Source organism: Drosophila hydei, unplaced genomic scaffold (assembly GCF_003285905.1).
Source record: "Drosophila hydei strain 15085-1641.00,03,60 unplaced genomic scaffold, DhydRS2 tig00008121-arrow-pilon, whole genome shotgun sequence".
NCBI classification, from domain to species: domain Eukaryota; kingdom Metazoa; phylum Arthropoda; class Insecta; order Diptera; family Drosophilidae; genus Drosophila; species Drosophila hydei.
In genome coordinates this window covers 3,006,207-3,028,362 of record NW_022045832.1, presented here as the reverse complement: position 1 = coordinate 3,028,362, position 22,156 = coordinate 3,006,207, and the positions used below count along the sequence as shown (strand labels likewise).

Below are 22,156 nucleotides of genomic sequence, written 5' to 3'. Positions count from 1 at the left end.
GGCGAAACTATGATGAGAGCAGAAAGAAATTTCTACCAAAGAAATCTCAACCAATAAAGAGAATCAGAAAACTTATTGAAAAATCAGTGCAACTTAAGCAGCAAATGCTAGAACACATGATGCAGCTTTCTGCATAAATATCAGAGTTGGTAAGGTAAGGTAATTTATTCTTCCCTTCTCCACTTATAATACACCTAAATTTGATTTAATATAAGACAAAATAAAGAACAAATCCACTTTTACGTAATAAAAACGCAAATTTATTATAATAATGCTTGTTTATAAATAGTGCAAAGATCAAAATATATATTATTTAGTTAAGCTGTGCAGTTTTTCTATTTTTATTTTAAGTAATAAATATTGATTTATTTATTTAATATTATTCACCAAAGTTGAAAGGCAAATATATATAATAAAATATATAATATATATATATTGCAATAAATTGTAATATATGTATATATATGTATATATGTATATATGTACTTATTAATTTCAAATGTGTTGCAAATCAAACTACCCTTCACACATGCGCATACCCTGTACTTAACAGTGTAGTCAAATCGTTGACAATGGAACGAGTCACGTGACAGAAAAAAGAGCATTCACTTCCCACACAGTGCAAGGGGCGGGGCGGTGAGGGCGGACACTCTATGGGGTGCTTGCGGCGGAGGCTTCGGTAGCTTCTGTCATTTACAAGCCCAGTGAAGTATTCACGCGTCTGGCTTTGATGGCCATGCAACGGCGACATATTACTTCCTTATTTGTGGGCCGTACAAACGACCTTTGGCTCGCAACAGCGGCATACCCCAGCAACCCCATGAGCACACACACAATACACACAACACAAACAGCACACACACACCTCAAACAAGCGTCACGCAGTCAAAAAGTGAAACATTTCGTGCCGAAATTTCCACTAAAAATTATGCATTTAGCAACGAAGATGTGTGAATAAATGGGGATGGGATGTGTGTTGTTGCTGTTGTTGTGTGTGTGTGTGTGTGTGTGTTTGGTAAATATGCGCGTTAAAACAATGACTGGACGGCAACATTTTGTGCTGACAGCGAGCCAAACATCCGCCAGATAAAAATGCTCCACACTTCGAAATTTGATTGAATCAACGACGCGAGGATTCGTGGATTCGTGGACTCAATGACAGCGGGTGGTGCGGCTGGTGCTATCCACTGTTATGTTATGCGCTTTGTCATTGTGCGTGGCTCTCGCTCTTTGGACATGGACGGCTGCCCGAAACGGCAATGGAACGGGGACTGAGCAGACGAAGGCGGAGTTGCCGTTGGGATGATAATGATAAGCGTATAAAACCATTAAGTGATTCCACTTAAATGAGCACGTTGGGATAAATGTGATGCTGCTTCTTTTTCTCTTTTTTTTCTCTGTTTTCCTTTTTTTTGTATCTCTGGCATCAACATTTTCGTCGTCTGCTTTTAGGCGTTGCCGACTTTAAAGGTGCACCACCCACGTTAGCTTTTTGTGAAACGGCAAAGACAATGGATCAAAATATCTTCATTTGGTAAGCTGTGAAGTATTAGATTCAATTTTGATTTGCTTTGCAAAAAAACTAATTTGTACTTCAACAAAATTACTAAGCTCTTATATTTTTACTACACAAAGAATTCTTGGCAAACAAATAGTTAGCAGCTGGTGACATTTTCTGGCATGTAGCTGTCAACTTTGACAGAAGGTAATGTGTTTGCTAACCACAACAAAACTATGCACATTCCTCATAAATTGTTAGCTGCTTGCTAAATGCTTGTTAAACAATTAAACAGACAGTTAAGTTAACCTTGCTTAGAAATATAAAAAGTGGCTGTCAATGTTAACATGACAGATGACAGCAGGCAACAACAGAGACCATATTTCTACTGCCAAACAGTATACTAAAAACGTAATGCTTGTTAAATATTAACAGGCTGTCAACGTGAAATAGCCTCAGCAAGACATAAAGACCTATTCCATTTGACAGTTGTGTAAGGGACAGGGAGCTCATTTCAGATTTCTTTTATATTTTAAAGGATTTGTCCCACAAATTTAACCAATAACTAAACAACTTTGCCCCACTGTACGAGCTACTAATTGAATACGACTAAGCTACAAACGAGACCGCAAATAAAACAGAATCGTCTTTAGCCACAGACCGAAGTCAGGCAGGAGTTCAGGCCAATCTTAGATCCAGCGGCAGGTTTGAGGAGAGGGCGTAAATGGCCAACAAGGTGACAATGCAGATATAATGCCATACGCGTCCAACATGTCGGGACTCGAATGTCGATGACGACGACAACAGCAACAGCAACAACAATTGACGATTCGCAATTGATAATACTTAATGTGAACTGTGTCGCAGAGTCAACCTCAATGACTGATGAATGTTGAGCTGGGCCCAGGCAACAGTAAAAAAAAAAGGTGGCAACAAGCTTATCTCTGAACTTTACGCACAATATAGCAAGGCAGCCAGCTGGCAATGTTAAATGATGTCGACAGGGCGCACATATTTAATGAAGAACCTTTTAATATCTGAAAGATGAATGCCTGAAATATTTTGTTTTCATTTAATCGCACGTAAAGTAAAGACTAAAGCAATCAACAACAAGTCAAGTCAAAGCTGTGCTAAAAATTGATTAAATGTCTTTTAAGCTATCTAGATCAATGATCATGGATTGGGAAGTTAGCTAATGAATTTGATGTGATTTTTTCTGGAAGACATTGAATAAAGTATTTAATATTTCCTTGATGTAATTTACTTTACTATTTCCATGCCAACACATCTAAAAAAAATGAGACTTAAAGGTATCAGCTTTTCTGAAAGTGTATGTAACAGCCAGAAGAAGGCGTGGCTCTTAATCTGCTGCTGTGAAGCAGCCTAGAAGTCAAGCATGAAAACTCATTGATTAGATTCGACTAAAAAAGGCATAAAAATATAAAATAAATAAGGAAATACGAATTAGTTAAATTAAATTAATTAGTTAAATTAAATTATCAAATAAAATATTTGCAAATTAATTTAACATATATATGTACATGCAACATTATTAACCCGGATTCAAGTTATCATAAATATGCCAAAATGTCAACGTTTCTAATAGGGCATATCAATTTGCTTGAAAGCTAGAGAAAAACTTTGATCTATCAGCCAAATGGTGGAGCTTTTTCTATCAGCTCAGTGCAAGCAAAGTTAAGCACAGTAAAAACCACTGCAGCAGCACATGTAAAACTCATGTAAAAAGTTAATGGAAAAGTGGCACAAAGTGTGAGCAAACAAATGTAGCAGAGCTGCTTTGCTAGCAACGCGAACGAAGCGCTGGTGTCATAAGAGGAAGCTTCCTCGAAGGTTGGCAATGGCAGCGCCACCCGCATCTTTGGTACAAGTTTTGCACCGTTGACATTTGTTAATTGTCAGCTTGGAGGTTTTCGGCTAGCAAACATGCAGTTGGCCAAAAGCCAACACGGCCAACACGACCCGAAACGATAAATCGGTGAGCCGTAAAAGCAAAAAAATCGCAAACTGCTAACAATTTAATTAACTTTTTGGTGCGCAATTTGTGCTGGCACTTAAAGTAGTTTTCGGCCAGGCTTGTTGACTTGTCTTGTTTTTACCTTTTACTGCTGCTAATTACGCAAATGTTTTAACTTTAAAATGGCGACGGCTTTTCACGCTCGCTGCATGCGCGATATACAGCGACAACAACTGCAACACCCTGTGTCACCCCGGCCACGCCCACACGCCACCAACGGCCCGATCCACCTCCAAACGACTTTGCACTTTGTTTTCTCTGTTTAACTTTTGTTCATAGCTCGCTGACTTTTGCTGATTGTGCAACAGTGGAAAGAACCCAGCGTCAAACTGTAACAAGGTGTAGTTGTTGTTGCATGCAACCTATGCATGTATGTGTGTATGCTGCAGATCCATCCCTGCCATGCCTCAGCCAACCCACCCCCCACTCATCACATTTGCACCTGCAATTCATTTCGTATATTTTTGTTAGTTTTGAACATTAAAATCTGTACTCAGCGCAAGGTTATGTATAATGGGCGCATACGTAATATTTTATGTTCAACAGTGCGTGTGCTTGTTAACCGAGTGTTTAACTGTAATGAGCAAGCGGCTTCATAGGTCTAATGAAGTTGCATCTTTTCATACAAGAGAACATTGCCCAAGTGTCAGCAGTCCAACAATTCAATCTAAGAAATATACAGAAATATTTTAAATATATTTTTTGAATATTTTAAAATTTTCAACACTCTCTGCTGAGATAGAGGTTTTCAATTATTTTTTCGATATTTGAATCGAGTAGATTTTTGGCTCCCAAATGCATTTTATGGCCAAAGCAAACAACAAAACAAGAAGCTAAGACCCGTCCTTAGATTTACACATACACACACCTGACAGGTGCACACATGCACACGTACACATTTGGCAGCTGCTGTCAGTCAATTTCCATTAAGGCAACACCTTATTGAATTTTATTGTAAATTGAAAAAAAAGCTGCTGCAAACTGCAAAATGTCGAAGCAAAGGCACGGATGAAATTTTCTTAAAAAAATAAAGTGAGATTTGCTAGCAAATTGAACGGATAAACAGGAAAACTACGTTTATATATATAGATATATATGTACATGTGTAACATAAGAGGGAGCTTGAGTGTTAGGAGCCGTAAATATTTGTAATTAATTTGCATAACTGGCCAACGATTGTGTAATTTGTATGTCACATAAATTATCACGCAATGAAAATAGTTTTCAAATATGCAGACAGCCGGCGCACAGGGTGTTTCGGGTGCAAACGTACGCAACTATCGATAAATTATAAAGTCGTTGACAACGCCACCCCCTTGACACAGACACTAGCCAAACAGGAAACGGCAAACTGACTAATTTTTGGTCTCCCCACCGTATTAGGTGCTTTGCCAGGACCGCAAATTTTATGCACGTTATAAATCACGACAACGGCAACGACGACGACGCCGACGTCGACGACGACTGTGAAAATGTTCACATTAATTGTTGCAACGTCATTTTCGGGCCTATTGTGTCGGTTAGTTCGGCTGGGGTCGGCCCTCGGCAAGGCTAATAAAAGGCGTTCACTCTATATATGTGCTCCAGACGCCTTTGTGTCACGTGGCAATTTCGCAAAAGGAATTTCAACAATGTAGACGTTTTTACAACAGTTTGGGGCCAACGGCAGTAGCAGCAGTTTCGCTAAAAAAATAAAGAGCTCCCAACTATTTTTTTCTTTTTGTGCTGCTTGCTCATAGGCAAATGTGTGCGTTTTTTTTTTTGTAGAGACGATGGCAATGAAACATGACTGTTTAGTGGCTGGATTTGGGATTTGTCAAAGGCGCGCACACAATGCCGTGCAAAGTCCGCCGCGACTGGGCAATTTTCATAATTTTACATTTGCGACCCTGCGACAAGGGCATATGAGGGAGCGTCTGGCTGAGCTTCAAACGACAATTCAATTCATGACTGAAATCTCGATAGTTATTTAAAGTACTGAACTATTCAGACCATCACTAATTAAACTGCACTTGCACATCTCTAAATCGTATTTAAAATAGGCAACTTAAGTTTGATTTGCTTACTACGCATTATTTGCACGCTACACACACTTATGTAAATGTAAAATATGCGTATGCGTGTGTGGTTGGAGGCGCACATAAAATGCAGGCAAAAACACTCCAAAGGCAAAAGTTATGCACAAAGACAAAAACAGCAAAAGGGCGTCGTTAATATTTCAGAAACAGAAACAGCCAAACAGAACGGAGCACAAATATACAAATGCACGCATATACAAACATAGAGAGACATAACATAAGCATACCGGCAAATTACAATAACAGCAACAACAACAACGATAGCAAAAACACTTTACACAATTGCACGTGTCCATTCTTGACTTGTGCTATGCGAAAATATTAAAAGGCATATTTGTCGCTTGGTCAGCAACAAGACAATAGACGAAACAAGGGGCACAGTAGAAGTGGCAACCAGCAGCAAATGAGACAAACGGAAGATGCTCGTTGCACGTAATTTATGGCCAGAGCCAATGTGAGGAGGTTAGGTTACATTCAACCTGAGCGCCGCACGCACATTTGCAACGGCTCTGTCTGCATGTGCGTAGAAGGGCGCCGACACTGCAAATTAATTGTGGACAGCGCTCTGCAGTGGCTGCTTGTGGAGCTTAAGCGATCATTAATCACCTGCTTGGTCAAAGTTCAAAGGATGTCGCCAACTTCCTACATACGCTTCAATTAGCAACTTACAGATATTTGCACTTACCTCTTGTTTTGCTCTCGCTCACTTTTTATATCAAAAAAACTATTATAGGCATTCATTTTAATTATGTAAATATATACATATATATATATTTACAAGGAAATTATTTCACAATTTTTCTTAAGCGAACACAAGTTTTAAAAATTGCCCGCACACAGAAGCAACGAAAAAGTGTTGCCCATCAATAGTCATTAGTGCTGCCACCCAGTTGTAATAACTTGATAGCGCTGCCAGATAAATGTTGTAAATTTAAGCGTAAAACAATTCTTTTACATGCCGCCAAATTCAACCGAATGGTTTTTATCAAAGCAAATTGTTTATTAGATTATTGTTCATAGAAACAGCCTTAGGATCCCCACCACCTGGATGAGTATTAAAAAAAGATGGTCACCATCAATTTATTTGGATTTCAATGGAAACGGTGCCACCCAGCCGCCAAATGCACGCTCCAGCTCCTCGGCCACAGCCAAACAAAGGCGGTCGTTATTGTGATTGGATACGACCTGAATACCCAGTGGCATGCCTTGACTATCCAGTCCCATGGGTACCTGTGTCGCCGGTAGTCCGAGCACATTGAATAGACTAAAGTAGCTAAAGTCCAGAAACTTAAACAAAGGATAGTAATGGAATGGGGCTGTACGTGGAGAGCTGTGGAAAATCAGCACTCCATTCTCTCCCAGCAGCTCTTGCAGAGCTGCCTTGCACTTCTTGGTGGCCGAGCGTATTAACTTTTCATTCTCCTTGGGCAGCAGGCTATCAATTAGCGAGTAAATGGCCGCCATGCTGTACTCGCTCTTACCCAACAACTTTTTAAATAGCTCCACAAACGGATTCAGTTGGACGCCGTTGCCCAGGAGATGATTAAAGCTGGCCGGTTCTTGGGTCATCCAGTAACGCCACATTTTGCCTGTCAGCTGCGTTTCCGGCAGCTTGGCCAGATGCACCTCTTGACCACTCAGCTGCTCCAGATGTTTGCGCACATTATACATGACTCGCTCGGTCTCTTGATTAATGGGATTACACTGGCGCATTCCCAGACTAGGTACATAGAAGTACCTTAATTGCTTCACATCTACCTTCTTATCCAGTTGGAGTACATTCTGCAGCGATGGCTCCACCAGGACCTTCATAATGGGTCGCAAATCGGTAGCAAATCGTGCCATGGGGCCTGCGCAGACCATCGTGTTGAGCTCCTTGCCAGTGCGAAAGGTGCAGCCGGCCATGTTGATGGCACCCGAGGTGGGCTTGTGACCAAAGACGCCACAATTGAATGCAGGAATACGTATGGACCCACCGATATCAGTGCCTAGTCCAAAGCCTGTGCAGCAGGCCGTAATTAAAGCACCCTCGCCGCCTGAGGAGCCGCCCACTGACCGTCTCAAGTCGTACGGATTATTGGTGCCACCAATGAGCATATTACGTGACTCAATCCATTTGTTCACTTCCGGCACATTGGACGTGGCAATGATAATTGCACCGCTCTTCTTCATCAGACGCACGCACTCCGCATCCTCTTTAGATCTCATATCCTTGCGTGCCAGCAGGCCCAATGTGAGCAGCTTGCCAGCCACCGACGTGCTGTCCTTGGTGGTAAAGGGCACGCCCAGAAAGGGCAACGCCAACAACTCCTCATCGGTATACTGACCTGACGCTAAGCGTTCATCGATTTTGCGGGCTTCCTCTAGCGCCTCCGTGTCGAAAGGTCCATCGACAACAGCGTTCAATTCACGATTTACAATATCAATGCGTTCGCAATAAGCTTTGACGATGTCGTAACTTTTCAACTTGCCCGCGCGTATCGCTGTTGCCAACTCGACGGCGCTCTTAGTCAATATGACCTGTTGATCCACTGAGGAAATTGTTGCGACACGCTTATGGGGACCCAGATACCAGCCCAGTGCAAATTCCAAGATTCGATCGGTTATAATGTGCACCAGCGTTATCAGCGCCTCCAGTAATACCGGCCAAAATGCCATCTTCAAAGTTTGTCTTTTTATCTATATTTTTTATCTTTTTGTACGAAATGCGGCGACTTTCAAGTGACCAGATATCCAATTAGATATGTATACAATTTTAATGTTTCTACTGCTGGTGTTGCCACCTCAACAAAAATTTAAAGAAAACTGCAAAAACCTGATTGAAAAGCTGTTTTTAAATGGAACTACAGCCGTTGAGCTCGGCCGTCTACAATGTTACGATTGCATATGATAGATAAGCCTAATAGTGATCGCTTATCATTTGATCGAAGCGTTATCAGCACAATGATTTATTTTATCTATACTTTTCCTTTTTGCGCAAAACACGACAACTTTAAAGTGAACAGATGATTTCCAAAACCCAGAGGTGTGCTGCTAACGTTGCCACATCCACAAAAGTTTCAAAGCACAGTGAAGCCGAGCACGAAAAGCTGCGCTTTTAAATGTTTTAACAGTCGTTGAGACTAGGGGGTCTACAACGTAACATTTTATATTTACTTAAATAATGCTTAAAAATCAATGAGTTAACTTATCAGTTGCACTAGCTCACAAATTAAATAAAATGTAATGAAAATAAATATTAATGAATAAGTTAACTATATTAAAATAATTATTCTTATCATACATCATTTGCCTCTTCCCTGCATGACGTACACATACGATAAGTTGTGTCGTGCGTGACTACCTTTCGAGCACGAAACACACCACCACCAGTAACAGCAACAAAAATAAATATCGACCCGTCGCTGACGTTGTCGCTGCAGATGTGGAGTGGTAGTTGCTTTACCGTCGCGCTGCTAAAGCGTCGCCGATTCGCTGTCACAGTACCTGTATCGAATTTGCATTGTATGTTTAAACACAACGATTTCCAAAATAGAAAGTCAACTCATTTTAATGCAAATTCGTTTAAATTAAATGCTAAAAACTGTGTTAAATAACATTAAAGCAAAACATCGACTGCAATGACCTCTCTCATCTTTTTATTTTGCATCACACATAAAGTGCATTCGTGTGTGTGACTGTGACTGCATGTGTGCGTTTAGCTGAGAAACGCAGCAACTGTTTAAATTGCATATTAGATTCATTTATCATTCAAGGAACTGCACCCATAGTGCACTTGTCTAGATAGATCTAGGAAATCACTTGACTCAAAGCGTGCTGTCTATGATTAACTGCAATTTGTTTGCTCAGCGTGTGCTTGTGTTTTTTGTTTACTTGTCGCATACGAAAATAGAAAAGACAAAAAAAAAACCAATCGCCGCTTGCATTTTCCGTGTGTTTCGTAAGTCACTTGATAAACAAACTATCCCGCGTTGCTTTTGCTAATTTCTAATTGCAAGCTACTGCAGCGTGCAGGCTGATACGCAGTTCATTTTGTAAATAAATAAATAAAATTTATGTATATACAAATCGTAATGGAAAAAGCGTGTTAATTATATGTTTAAGCAATAGAAAATAAATGTTTATTATTTGTTACGCTGCTCACCATATGTGAAATTAGATATATAGGTATTACGCAAAAGTTAAAGTCATCATTATTTTGATTGTTATGTTATATAAGATTTTTGGTTTTAATAACTTAAAATTAATTAAAAAGTTAAATTTAATTAATTTTTTGATTATTATTTTTAGTTTTCAACGGCAAAAATTACTTTATTTGGCGAACTTTTTGTAACTATACAAAGGAAACATTGTCTAACTAAAAATAGCCAAGGTAAACGGCGAGCACGTTACTTGCTCAGGCTTTCCTTAAGCAAAACAAGCAAGCTGCACACCTGGCTTATGTGTACTGAATATTCGGAGTAAAATGCCGCAGTTAGAGTATCATTCAGTCTGTTTATTTATCAAGTAGCACACGCGCGAGCTGCGTACCTGCCCCATATATACACTGCATATCGCATTGGGGCATACTGTATTATACGTCTTGCCAATGATAACAAATACTGTAATCATTTTTATTGCTGTTTCATTCGCACGTGATAGTCCATTACGAGCTTACTAGAAACTTGATGGTGATGCATAGCCGTCGTATTCGATTGCCGCCTGATTGCTCAAAAGCCGGTATGGCAAAAGACTATCTAGAATCGAACTAGGCCGATAAGAAAGCAGTAAACGAAATCGTGTATAGAAGAGAGGGCGTGTGCCAGCTGTGTGTTTAGGCCAAAGCAGTCAATAGCTACGCAAACCATACGACAAAATACACTGGAAAGAGCTCAAATTATACTCCAAATAAACATATATATACATAAATTCATGAACACATATATATTTATATATACACATATTACACATTTTACAGTTAAAAGTCAAGCGTTCCATGGAAATGAAGTCAACCAGCCAGGTAAAAAGAGCGACGGCCGCGTCTAGCGATGAATCACCGGCATCGGCATCGGCTGAGACAGCCGCTGCATACATGCGACAATTTAAAAATATTATAGCACCGGGAAATGAGGCATCTATGACCCGGGAGTTCAAGCCACAAGTGGCCTATGAGTTTGAACGCTACCTAAATCCCCAAAAGCTCAAACAGCATGTGCTACGCAGTGAAAAGCTGCGTTCATTGCTGGAACACTATGCGAGACAGACGGAGCAGCCGATCAAGCAGCTAGAGCAGCAAGCACGTGCGATTATCGATGAGATCGGACTGGATCGAAATATGGCCATAATACGTTGGTGTGGCATTGCGATAACAGCAATAGGTAAACGCATCTGTGATGGGTTTTATGTCAATTCGGCCAGTATGGCCAATGTGCGGAAGGATATGGGTCAGTGTCCGGTGCTGTATTTGCCCAGCCATCGCAGCTATATGGATTTCATACTGATGAGCTATATATGTTATTACTATGATATCGAAATACCAGGAATAGCAGCCGGAATGGGTGAGTTCGAATCGAATATCCATTCAATATATACCCTTTATTTGCTTGCTTAATCATCAATAGATTTTCACTCCATGTTCGGCATGGGCACAATGCTGCGGAAGACGGGCGCCTTCTTCATGCGTCGCAGCTTCTCCAACGATGAGCTTTACTGGGACATCTTTCGCGAGTATATGTACGCCCTGGTCGCCAATTATCACATTGGCGTAGAGTTCTTTATAGAGGGCACACGGTCCCGAAATTTTAAAGCTTTGGTGCCCAAGGTGGGTCTGTTGTCAATGGCTTTGTTGCCTTATTTTACGGGCGAGGTGCCGGATGTGATGATTGTGCCTGTTAGCGTGGCTTATGAACGTGTACTAGAGGAGCAGCTGTTTGTCTATGAACTGCTGGGCGTGCCCAAACCCAAGGAGTCTACCAAGGGTTTCTTCAAGGCTCTGAAAATCATCGACGAACGATTTGGCAAAATGTTTCTGGACTTCGGTGCCCCAATTTCAGTGCGTGAATTCTTTGGCCATGATAGCACGCAGCGCATGCAACGCTCCGGACTTGGTGGATCCCTGCAGAAGCTCAATCGTCAGGAGATCGAGTTGGTGAAACAGCTGGCTAACGAGATAATCTACCAGCAACAACGACGCATTGTCATCACCACATTTAATTTGCTAAGTCTATATTATGCCAGCAAGCTATATGGACAGTGCAGCGTCAATCTGGATGAACTCTCCCGAGGTATTCTTCATTTAAAGCGAATATTTGAGAAGCTTGGCGCTCATGTCAGCACCAGCACGAACAGCATCAAGGCGGACGTCATTGATGCTATCGAAATTCATAGCAACATTTTGCAATTTCGTGTAGCCAAACTTCAATTCACGCCAGTAGCTGCAGAGCAGCTGGCGGCACAGATCGATGTCAAACGGCTGAAGGCCCATGCATTGTGTCCACAAACGATGGCGGTAGCTGTGCCGATGCTTGCGCTGCAACTCTACATAAATCCGTGCCTGTTTTGGCTGGCTCGACCCGCCTATCTGCTGCTTGCAGCGCTCAAGGAGCAGCGGCGTCAGCAGCAACTGGACAACATGAGCACGTACCAAGAGACACGAGCTGCACTGCACAATCATGTGAGCAGCATGGATGCACTGTTTCAGCATGAGTTCATCGTCGAATCGAATCGCGAGGCGGTCGAGTTTGAAACGCATTTGCAGTTGCTGATTGAGGAGCGTGCTGTGCAGCTACACGAACACACGGGCAGAATTAGTGTACAGGATAATGAATGCACCAGGGTCATACTGGCTGCACTGGCTCCATTTCTCTGTCTCTATTATCAACTGGCGGTGACGCTGCGACAGGTGAGTAAACTGTTACAGAGAAAATGAAATATGTTAACTATTATCTTGGGTTTTTCATTATATAGATGTCTGGCGAATTCAACTCGAAGGATCTGTTGGTTCGCGTGCAAGAGCATGTGGAACAGCTGCTGCAGCAACCAGGCGGCACCGCCTCACATGTCCATCCCTATTGTCTGGCCCTGGACAATCTGAACATTGCCATCTATGCACTAATACAGTCCGGTTATCTGCATAAGTCCCGAGAAACGGGCCTGATGAGCATCGCTGCAGCAACACCGATGAAGTGCCTCAGACAACTAGAGCTGCAGCTGCTGGAGTATTGCCAGCTAATGCCATTTACCCAATACTCGATGGCTGCCAACGAGCAGGCGCAATCGCATATGGCCAAATTATAACTGACAAATGGCAAGCGGTTGGCGACTGCCTCCACGCCGCTGCCTACAACGATGTCCTTGACCCAGGATCATAGTACAATATCACAATTCATTCAATCCATTGTCGGCCTGCTCAAGAATTGTCGCATCATCTGCATACTCTTAGTTTTTGTGCTCGTCGCACCCATTTGGCAATTTCTACTGTGGCTGTTAGCAACTTTCTGCTCAGTCGCGTAGTCAGTGTACTCAAGTGTGTGTGTGTATGTAAGTAAGAGTGCGAGTGTGCGTGTGTGGAAAATATATGGGAATATAGCATTTGTGTATACGAGGGTATTTTGTTTAGTCCTTTAAGCATTTATTATAATTCATAATGTTTAGTTTTAAATTGTTGCCATACAAAAAATGATTTACTGCTTACATTGTCCAAGGAAGACATGGTTTTTTCATAAAGCTAGAGATCCCAACGAGAGCAAACATTTAATTATGCACGGAGATCCATTCAAAGTTTATGTATTAGTTCCTAACTTCCCTTTTATTTTAACAACCATTTAACTAATTTGTAGACTTCGATGCATTCCTCGTACACCTTTGTAAATGAATTTATTGTATGTTAATGTTATGTTATATGTTTCATTTGTGTAGTTTTAAGTTATTTACATGTATGTTTATATCTAATAGCCGGGTTTTCTACTTTAAGCAACCAAATGTTCAACTAATGTAAAGTTATGTCAATGTTTGTGTTTGTCGTTGCATCCAATTAGCTTATTATAATTCAAGTCAAGTCATTTAAGCTAAGTTTAACAATGTGAGCTTAACCTTAAATGCAATGTTAGCAAGAGCATGAACTGTTATTTAACATGTGATTTTTATTGCTAACAGAACATATATATGTTACTAACAACGCACTAAAATCTTGCTATACTCAGCACTACATAGCTATGTTAACAGCGATTTTAATGTTCGCTTTAGTCCTAATATTGATGCGATTATCTGGCACCTGACAGCTTAGCATAATTTTTAATTGAAATCTTAACTATGTTAATGATGGCTGCCGCATGGTGTAACAGTTGGTTATATAGTTTTGATAACAGTTTTTGACAGGTCTAACACACATAGAAAATTTTACTTAAGATAAGTTCCATTTATTATATGCACAAAGGTATACAACCATTATAAAACATATAAGCTGTTTATTTTGTCAGTTATTTATTCAATGGAGAAGTATTTATAATTTGCCATGGCCTCTCCTTTCTTGTTTTTAGAATATTAAATTCCCAAAGGTATTTTCTGTCATGGAGCATAAAAGTGCCAATTGAAATGCACTTTTAATAAGCAAATGAATTCTAGTTTATATTCTCTGTAGAGCTGGCATGTATATGTCTATATATATATATATATATATATATATATATATATATATATATATATATATATATATATATATATATATATATATATATATATTTATATATATATAGTTTGATATATTCTCAATATTTTTATAATGTATAGGAATTTCCTGAAAAATAAAACCGAAACAAACAAAATAAAACAAACGTGAGCAACCGTAGCACAAATACAAGTCTAGCAACAAAAAGTGCAATATTTTGTTCTTTGTTTAAACATTAAAAAAAACAATATATTTTTGTGGTATAAGTGTTTTGTAGCTAATTTTTATATATAAAAATGTATATTATAGAAACCGAACACCAATACACTAATTTATACACTACATTAATAGCAAAAATAACATATATTAAATTGGTGCTAGTTGCGCCCTTGCAAAATATTATATAAAAATAAAAACCAAACTGAAATTAAGAATAAATATATTTATTCCCATTTTAGGCAAGAGAGGATACTTTTCTTTAGCTAGCAAAATTCGCGCATGAATTGGTCTAAGGTGCACTGGCTAATGACGACCTGCATGAGGATCTTTTCCGCATTCTGCTCATCCGCTTTGGTTTCCACAACGGCAGCATTTTTATAGAGCCAAGCCATCTCCGGCCCACCACTGGGCACACGCACCTGCAATTTACGCCGTCCGGTCACGGCCAAAACTTTCTGTTCTACATCCTTAAGCAGCGAATGCAGGCCGGTGTGATTGCGCGCCGAGGTTAAGTGACCAATATTCGTGTTCTCATGTTGGGTTAGTACAGCTATCTGAGCATTCGGCTTAAGCAAATCACTTTTGTTAAAAACATTAACGATCGGAGGCAATTCTCCGCTATTCGCATTGTCGCCGGATACGCTCAATGCCAAGGCTCGCAGTGTGGACTCCACATGGGCCCGTTGGGCCGCATGACAGGGATGTGACAGGTCCTGCACATGTATAATGATATCCTAAAAGAAAAACTGATTACCAGATGTATTTATACTAACAAAATTGTATAGTTACCGCAAGCATTGCATCCTCTAATGTGGCCACGAAACATTCAAATAATCCCGTCGGCAAATCGGACATAAAGCCCACAGTGTCCATATAGATGATCTGCAGATTGCAGGGCAGATAGCCGGCATGCGCCGTCACATCCAGTGTGGCAAATAGCTGATTGCGTGGCTGCAATGCATCCTCTTTGGTGAGCGCCTTTATCAATGAAGTCTTCCCCGCATTTGTATAGCCAACAACCGCTGCAGTAGGATAGTTTAATTGTTTGCGTTTTTGGCGCCGAAGCTGCCGCTGACGGCGAACGTCTTCTAGTTCCGCACGCAATTTGCGCTCCCTGGAGCGCAGTATTTCCTTCTGCATATCACTTAGAGAGTAGCCCTGACGTCGGATCTGTGTGACACTGGCATCCTTGGCCTGCGCCCATATATAAGGCAACTCTGCCATAGCCACCTGTAGACGGGCCTCCGAGCTGGTCGCATGCAGACGCAGGATCTGTATGACCAACGAGTAGCGATCTAGCACGGGCAGTTGAAACTCGGCCTCGAGGAATTGTTTTTGAGCAAACGAGAGCGTGCCCTTGCTGACAAATAAGCAGCTGACCTGCCGTTCTTGACGTAGTTGCGTAAGCAGTTGCTTAATCTCTGCTAGTTTGCCGCTACCAAAGAGCGTTGTACGCTCCAGACTTTCCAGTGGCACCTTGAGGGATCGAGCCACCTGCCAGTTAGGCAATGAGTGGACAAGCGCTGTCGCCTCAGCTAACTGATCATCAGGCGTCACATTGTTGGGCGTAGTGCGCTTGGCGGACCACTTGATATAAGGTTGCAGGATAAATACGTGCTGGGATATGGCCACATCACGCCTGATGCGCATGGCTCCCCCTACGACTTCATCATATGCACTGTAAAACCATACTTTAATATGAGATTAAGTCATATAGTTCACTGTGACCCACCGATCATCCAAAAACCCCATGCCCCCTGTATTCACAACAGTAGGTTCATTTTGCTCGCGCATACCCGCCTGTATTTGAGCCTCGTAGAAACTCTTGCGCTTACGTATTCCCTTGACTCCTTGATGCTGTGTGTACCGTGAACGCGTTGGTGGTATAAGAAGTGTTGATGTACGCAGTTGGGTGACGCGCAGCAACGGACGCAGACTTTTCATGACTTAAACTATAAATTTTTGATATATTTTTTTGTTAGTAGGTTTCTTCTTTGAGCACCGTGTGTTTGTCCTCAAATGCCATCCAAGCAGCTTGACAGGATTTGGTGCGTGTACTTGTGGTTTGATATGCCACGCCCGTTGCTACCAATGAGGAAAATAGTACGTTATACTTAGCTGGATAGCGTAATTTGCTTTGAACTGCCTTTTGAACGAAGTAGGTCCCTGCAAATCCTTTAAAAATTATAAATATTATGCAATTATTTTGACAATACATGAAATGCCTACCTAAGCAAAACGATGCCAAGCCCGTAAAGAGAGCTCGGGTCATGCAATCCAAATAACCGTCGAAGCCGGGATGTTTCTCGCGTTGCTGTTCCTTCAAACGCTTTATATCGTTCATAATAGTTATTTATTTGTGCTTCAATTGGATTTCAATCTGTTAAAATAGACCCACCGGCTGTATTTTGTTATGTTGAGCTATACTTTCAATGGGCAACACTATTTGCACGATCTGGCAATATTACAGCCTGCACCTTATCAGCGTAAATATGATAAAATTATAATAAATGATTAATATTTTATGCTGAAAGTGGAAAAACTCTGATTAAAATAATAAACGCTTTGGTTATACAATCTGGTTGATCATTTTTCTAAGTCCACATTTAATTTCGATTTTTGCATGACATACACATGTACGACTCAGTTCAATAAAGTATACGAATGACAGCACCTTCTAATATTAATGTCAACCAATCTGGCAACGACATTAAATGTAGTTCTTGTTTGTAGCGTTTTCTCACGACTGCTGCAAAATGGATGTGGAGAAGATTTGTCGCACTTGCCTAAGTCTCTCAGGTCCATTTTTGTCCATCTACGATGGTGGTCCTGGCAGCTGCTTGGTCGATATGTTGCGGGAATTCACGCGCACTAAGGTATGGTGAAACAAAGCAAACGTCTCAAGCTCAGTTTCTGTTTCTCCCCTTGACAGCCGCGACGCGAGGATAATTTGCCAGCCAGGGTTTGCCTTAGCTGCATCAGCGAAATAAACCATTGTTACTCATTTAAACTGAAATGTGAGAGCTCTAATCGTACGCTGCGACAGCTGCTGCCTAATGCACTGCCCGAGGAGTCCGATCAACTGGTCCCACTTCCGACTAGAGTAGCAGTCTCCACATCCGACAGCTCATCGCAAACGTATGTAACGGCAACAGTCAGCAGTGAGGCACAAACGGATGAAGTACCAAAAACAGATGCGGAGCAAAATACAAGTAATGAAGAGCACCAACAGCCGGAGACAACGCCTGTAATGGAGGAGGACGAGGAACAGGAGGGTCAGGAGGAGGAAGAATATGATTACGAATTTACCGAGGAGCAAGAAACAGATGACACACCGACCAAGGCCAGCGCTGGAAATATAATATTGCACGTGGAAAAAGACAACATCAAGTTCGAGACGGAAATGGTATACAATAAGAATACGGGAGAGTTGCTTGAACAGTCTATGGAAACTATTGCCAAACAGAAGGAATACAAATATCGGCTTGTTAGCAATGGTAATGGTGATACATACATCTCACGAGAGCCAGTTTCGAAAGAGAAGCAATCGACTCAGCAGGACTCAGAATCAACGTCCACGCGCACTCAGCTGGAGGAGCAGCTGGATGCAAAGAAATCAAAGCCTACACCCGCAGCCGACGTCGATGAGCTAAAGGCGAAGTTCCATTGTGATCGTTGTAATGCGGGCTTTGCGTTGGAAAAATCCTTGATCATACATCGAAGGCAGAACAGCTGTACCCATCGCAACTTCAAGTGCAATGAATGCGAGCGAGTGTTCGTCTCGCTTGATCATCTAACCGAGCATCAGGCCACGCATGGCGCGTTCATATGCCAGGAGTGCGGCTTGCGCTGTGAGTCCATGGAACAGTTGGGCAGGCACATGGTGCAGACACACAAACGGAATCTACGCAATCAGTGCAATGTGTGTCAGAAGGGTAAGTGGATGAACCAGATGACAAAATGTTGAAAACTGGTAAATTGATAAACTTGCTCTTTTCATTCCAGTTTTCACTATGCTGTCTACGTTGCGAGATCACATGCGCATTCATACCGGCGAGAAACCATTTGTGTGCAATGTCTGTGGTAAGGGCTTCACACAAAATGCGAATCTGCGACAGCACAAGATGCGACACTCGGACATAAAGCGATTTAAGTGTACTCTGTGCGATCATTCCTTTGTAACCAAAGCGGAGCTAACTTCTCATGGGCGCACCCACACTGGCGTCAAGCCTTATCAGTGCGAGGTCTGTTCCTCTAGATTTACGACGAGCTGTTCCCTGGCTAAGCACAAGCGCAAGCACACCGGCGAAAGGCCCTATGCCTGTGATCTATGTCCCATGCGCTTTACAGCTCTCAATGTTCTCAAGAATCACCGACGTACACACACGGGGGAACGTCCTTACGTTTGCCCCTTCTGCTCGAAAAGCTTTACGCAACGTGGCGACTGCCAGATGCATCAGCGAACTCATCAAGGCGACAAAATCTACATTTGCCCGGTGTGCAGCGAGGAGTTCAAAACGATGAACGATATGCGCACGCATCTAACAATGCACGAGCAGGATGACAAGCGCCTGGTCCACTTCACCCTGCTGAGTAACAAGGAGAACGGGAACGCGTCGACACTGGAAGAGGCTGATGAGGAAGAGTCGGATGCAACTGATTTACTGTAGGCTAGTTTTTTCACAAATGGATTTTTAAATAAGCTGGGGGTATTGCATAGACTAGAGCTGGTAAAGGCAAAAATTTAGCTGAAATACTCTCAATAGTTAGCAACAGGAGTTGTCAGGTTGAATCGATTGTATTTATCGATAATCCATTTGAAGGGTATGTAGAACATAAGTTTAATAAATATTCCCTTGCTATTGTTATATAGTGGGTGAAGATAAAAAGACAAATAAAATGCGATTATAATTCGAAGATCGCTTGGTGGACTAGTCTGTCACTAGAAAGTTAAGGCTTACTGTTCTTACTGTCGATCGATATTCGTGAAGTCGGAAATTATCAATAGTATTAGGGCTTACTGATATTGTCGATATTTATGCGGAGTATATACAATTGGGGCCTCGCAACGCATAAGCTAGACAATATGCGTAAGATTGTATTGTTTCGAAACATAAAACTGATATCTTATCGATACCTCGATTGTTTCCCAGTTCTATTGCAAAAAATGAAATAATTTTGTAGCATTCCTTAGTCTTTAATTTGTAGCTTACAACAGTAGTTATTAAAATGCTTATGATTCGATACATGAAGTTGGTCGCCTAATAGAATTGTCCGTACTGCGCTGCCGGTTGCTGCGGCGTTTGAATCGCTGATGTGGACGCCTCCGTCGTGGCAACAGCGACGGAAGGATTAAGTGATGTGTTGCTGGTGACAGGCGGATTGCCTTGAAACCAATTGACCAGTTCGTGGTGCGCACTCTGAACGCATTTTCGCTGATCAGCAATCAGGTTTTCTGAGTATTTCACATGGTTGGCATACGCCTCCTTCTCGTGTTGCGCATCTTTGGACATGCGATGCAGATCCTTCAGTATCGCCGAACCCCATAGCTGCACATGGATATCAGGTATTTTACTTGCCAATTGCATGGCTGGCGTTACCATATTCATACTCTCTTTGGAGTTGCCTATACTAAGGAAGACATGTGAGAGCAGCACCAGGGAGCAGCTGGTCAGGCGATTTAAATCCTCTGCATTGGCCATTTTTAACGTTTCACGCAAGAAGCGTCTGTATAAATAATTAGTTTATTGCATTATAAACGTTAAAATTATATCATTCTCTACTTACTTGGCCTCATGAAAGCTGTTCTTGTGGAAGGCGTGTAATCCCTGTACATAGTAAAATCCACCCATTAAGGCTTGACTGCTGTAAGTGTGCGTATTTTCCGTGGACACGGCGTCGAGTATTTGTTTGAGGTCAGCCTCCCGTTTTGTGCGCAGATAAATTATGGCCAGATTGAGATTGGCAAAGAGCTTGAGATCCCGCTCGGTCGTCTCGTTCACGCATACCAAAAACTGTCGTTCTGCGTGTTCAAAGAAGCTCGTTGACATGGAATACAAACCGATAAGGCAATGCAGCTGTGCCGAATGGCGCTTGAGGAGGTTCCGATGTGGCACAGCGAGGCACACATCGCGTGCAGCGGCTATCTCACGTATGGCCAGCTCGCGGTTACCCATGACCATACGGCACATCACGATGTGTTCCAACAGAATGACTTTAAATACGGATAATATGGATTTGTCCTCCTGAAGTTTCAGTTTTTCAATTTGTGTTAACGCCTTTTCCGTATACTTTTGCGCTTTATCCATATAGCCAGCCATCATTGAATGCGAAACAGTTACCAGATAGACAAGTACATAAAGCTGCTCCTTGGGAAGCCAGACAAACATCTCCAACTGATTGCCACCAAAGATCGACTCGTCACTTGGCCAATTAGGTGCCATAATCGTTTGTATAGACATTTGAAGTTGCTTTAAGCTGGGCTTCACAGTCTTCACCTGGCCAAGGGCCAGATAGTAACACACTTGTAGCACCAGGAAGAACACTTTCAGATACTCCTTTTGATGAGGATTAGGTATATTATTGTCAATGATTTGACCCGCTGAATTGAGCAAAGCCAGTACGTCGTTCGTTTTCCGTTCAATCATTAAGATCATGGCCCGTGAGAGCAAAAACAGCACTTTAAGGTATGTGGCGCCCGCCTCCTCAGCCGATTCGGCTCCAACAGCCAACAAATCACTGGCTAGCGAATACTCACGATCATTCGCATGGATTTGGGACAGTTGCAGTAAAAGCTTACAATGCCAATAAACATTGTTTTGTGATAGTTCGACGGCACGTCGCAGCATCGCCTTGGCATGTGAACCCTGCTCCGTTTTTAAATGCAGCTGGGCGAGTAGTGAGGCAGTATCAAATTTAACATCATCAAAATTCATAAGTGGCTCTGCGATGTTCCATGCTTGTTCCAAATGCCGACGCGCCAATTCTATGTTACACGTGTACGCCATTAGAACTTGTCCCATTTGCAGGTGTGTACGCGCCTCCACCTAAATAGAAGATGTCAATATCCATGATTTGGATATTTGTTGTATTTGTTATTGACTTTCACTTGTAGTACACTTACCTTTGAAGGCGGCTGAAAAGTGAAGAGCGCCTGTAAACATTGTATGCATTTTTTAATGTTTGGCGGCTGTGAGGTACGAAAGTATTCGGCGAGTCCAAGCAGCGATATATAACAGGCATCTTGTGAAGCTGCTGTTGTGTGTACAACACTCATTGCGTTTAATTGCTAGGAAATCGGCTTCGTTTTGTTTATCGCGTAATTTTGTTGTTGTTGCTACCGCTGCGTGGGTAATGTGGTTGTTAATCAGTGTTGATAAACATTGCGGCGCAATGTTGCTATGTACACCATCGATAAATTATTTTGTAAAAAATAAAAAATAAATCACAATTTGAAATTCGATAAGAATTGTTACATGCATACATCATATTTTAAGTTATTTAAGTTACGATCTATAAAATGAATTTTTAAGCTAATCCCAAAACTGAATATTAATCAAATCAACTTTATATAATATAAAAAATTAATTTTTTCTTCAGCACCTTTAAATAAAAGAAAATAGTTGCGCCAAATAAAAATACTAGAACCGTAGTACCTTTAATCAACAGTCAAAAGTGATATA

At 41.6% G+C, this 22,156-nt stretch overlaps 6 protein-coding genes across 6 annotated transcripts; 2 read left to right on the top strand and 4 right to left on the bottom strand.

The window, feature by feature from the left end:
• Positions 1-6,590: 6,590 nt before the first annotated feature.
• On the bottom strand, positions 6,591-8,665 carry LOC111602691 (fatty-acid amide hydrolase 2). Its single transcript, XM_023319924.2, has one exon. The coding sequence runs from the start codon at positions 8,267-8,269 to the stop codon at positions 6,692-6,694; it is 1,578 nt and encodes a 525-aa protein (XP_023175692.1). The 5' UTR covers positions 8,270-8,665; the 3' UTR covers positions 6,591-6,691.
• Positions 8,666-9,022: 357 nt separating this feature from the next.
• LOC111602829 (dihydroxyacetone phosphate acyltransferase) lies at positions 9,023-14,113 on the top strand. The gene is made up of 4 exons (XM_023320141.2): positions 9,023-9,115; positions 10,569-11,148; positions 11,212-12,491; positions 12,557-14,113. The coding sequence occupies exons 2-4, from the start codon at positions 10,587-10,589 to the stop codon at positions 12,884-12,886; spliced, it is 2,172 nt and encodes a 723-aa protein (XP_023175909.2). The 5' UTR covers positions 9,023-9,115; positions 10,569-10,586; the 3' UTR covers positions 12,887-14,113.
• A 533-nt stretch (positions 14,114-14,646) lies between these two features.
• LOC111602755 (putative GTP-binding protein 6) lies at positions 14,647-16,442 on the bottom strand. Its single transcript, XM_023320012.2, has 3 exons — positions 16,207-16,442; positions 15,264-16,152; positions 14,647-15,208 (listed from the first exon to the last, which is right to left on the bottom strand). The coding sequence occupies exons 1-3, from the start codon at positions 16,416-16,418 to the stop codon at positions 14,738-14,740; spliced, it is 1,572 nt and encodes a 523-aa protein (XP_023175780.2). The 5' UTR covers positions 16,419-16,442; the 3' UTR covers positions 14,647-14,737.
• On the bottom strand, positions 16,430-17,002 carry LOC111602763 (transmembrane protein 141). The gene is made up of 2 exons (XM_023320025.1): positions 16,704-17,002; positions 16,430-16,649 (listed from the first exon to the last, which is right to left on the bottom strand). The coding sequence occupies exons 1-2, from the start codon at positions 16,816-16,818 to the stop codon at positions 16,453-16,455; spliced, it is 312 nt and encodes a 103-aa protein (XP_023175793.1). The 5' UTR covers positions 16,819-17,002; the 3' UTR covers positions 16,430-16,452.
• Positions 17,003-17,122: 120 nt separating this feature from the next.
• LOC111602744 (zinc finger protein with KRAB and SCAN domains 7) lies at positions 17,123-19,428 on the top strand. The gene is made up of 3 exons (XM_023319999.2): positions 17,123-17,350; positions 17,407-18,409; positions 18,480-19,428. The coding sequence occupies exons 1-3, from the start codon at positions 17,231-17,233 to the stop codon at positions 19,142-19,144; spliced, it is 1,788 nt and encodes a 595-aa protein (XP_023175767.2). The 5' UTR covers positions 17,123-17,230; the 3' UTR covers positions 19,145-19,428.
• Positions 19,429-19,667: 239 nt separating this feature from the next.
• LOC111602720 (MAU2 chromatid cohesion factor homolog) lies at positions 19,668-21,940 on the bottom strand. The gene is made up of 3 exons (XM_023319969.1): positions 21,598-21,940; positions 20,262-21,520; positions 19,668-20,201 (listed from the first exon to the last, which is right to left on the bottom strand). Exons 1-3 carry the CDS (start codon positions 21,748-21,750, stop codon positions 19,736-19,738), a joined length of 1,878 nt encoding a protein of 625 aa, XP_023175737.1. The 5' UTR covers positions 21,751-21,940; the 3' UTR covers positions 19,668-19,735.
• Positions 21,941-22,156: the final 216 nt, after the last annotated feature.

Coding starts and splice junctions, on each gene's coding strand:
- LOC111602691 (XM_023319924.2), bottom strand. CDS start 8,269: ATGGCATTTTGGCCGGTATTACTGGAGGCGCTGATAACGCTGGTGCAC.
- LOC111602829 (XM_023320141.2), top strand. CDS start 10,587: ATGGAAATGAAGTCAACCAGCCAGGTAAAAAGAGCGACGGCCGCGTCT. Junction 11,149..11,211: donor AGGAATAGCAGCCGGAATGG/GTGAGTTCGAAT, acceptor AATCATCAATAG/ATTTTCACTCCATGTTCGGC. Junction 12,492..12,556: donor TGGCGGTGACGCTGCGACAG/GTGAGTAAACTG, acceptor TTCATTATATAG/ATGTCTGGCGAATTCAACTC.
- LOC111602755 (XM_023320012.2), bottom strand. CDS start 16,418: ATGAAAAGTCTGCGTCCGTTGCTGCGCGTCACCCAACTGCGTACATCA. Junction 16,153..16,206: donor ATGGGGTTTTTGGATGATCG/GTGGGTCACAGT, acceptor ATGGTTTTACAG/TGCATATGATGAAGTCGTAG. Junction 15,209..15,263: donor TAGAGGATGCAATGCTTGCG/GTAACTATACAA, acceptor TTTTTCTTTTAG/GATATCATTATACATGTGCA.
- LOC111602763 (XM_023320025.1), bottom strand. CDS start 16,818: ATGAACGATATAAAGCGTTTGAAGGAACAGCAACGCGAGAAACATCCC. Junction 16,650..16,703: donor CTTGGCATCGTTTTGCTTAG/GTAGGCATTTCA, acceptor TAATTTTTAAAG/GATTTGCAGGGACCTACTTC.
- LOC111602744 (XM_023319999.2), top strand. CDS start 17,231: ATGGATGTGGAGAAGATTTGTCGCACTTGCCTAAGTCTCTCAGGTCCA. Junction 17,351..17,406: donor GGGAATTCACGCGCACTAAG/GTATGGTGAAAC, acceptor TCCCCTTGACAG/CCGCGACGCGAGGATAATTT. Junction 18,410..18,479: donor GTGCAATGTGTGTCAGAAGG/GTAAGTGGATGA, acceptor TTTTCATTCCAG/TTTTCACTATGCTGTCTACG.
- LOC111602720 (XM_023319969.1), bottom strand. CDS start 21,750: ATGAGTGTTGTACACACAACAGCAGCTTCACAAGATGCCTGTTATATA. Junction 21,521..21,597: donor CTTTTCAGCCGCCTTCAAAG/GTAAGTGTACTA, acceptor TCTTCTATTTAG/GTGGAGGCGCGTACACACCT. Junction 20,202..20,261: donor AACAGCTTTCATGAGGCCAA/GTAAGTAGAGAA, acceptor TTATTTATACAG/ACGCTTCTTGCGTGAAACGT.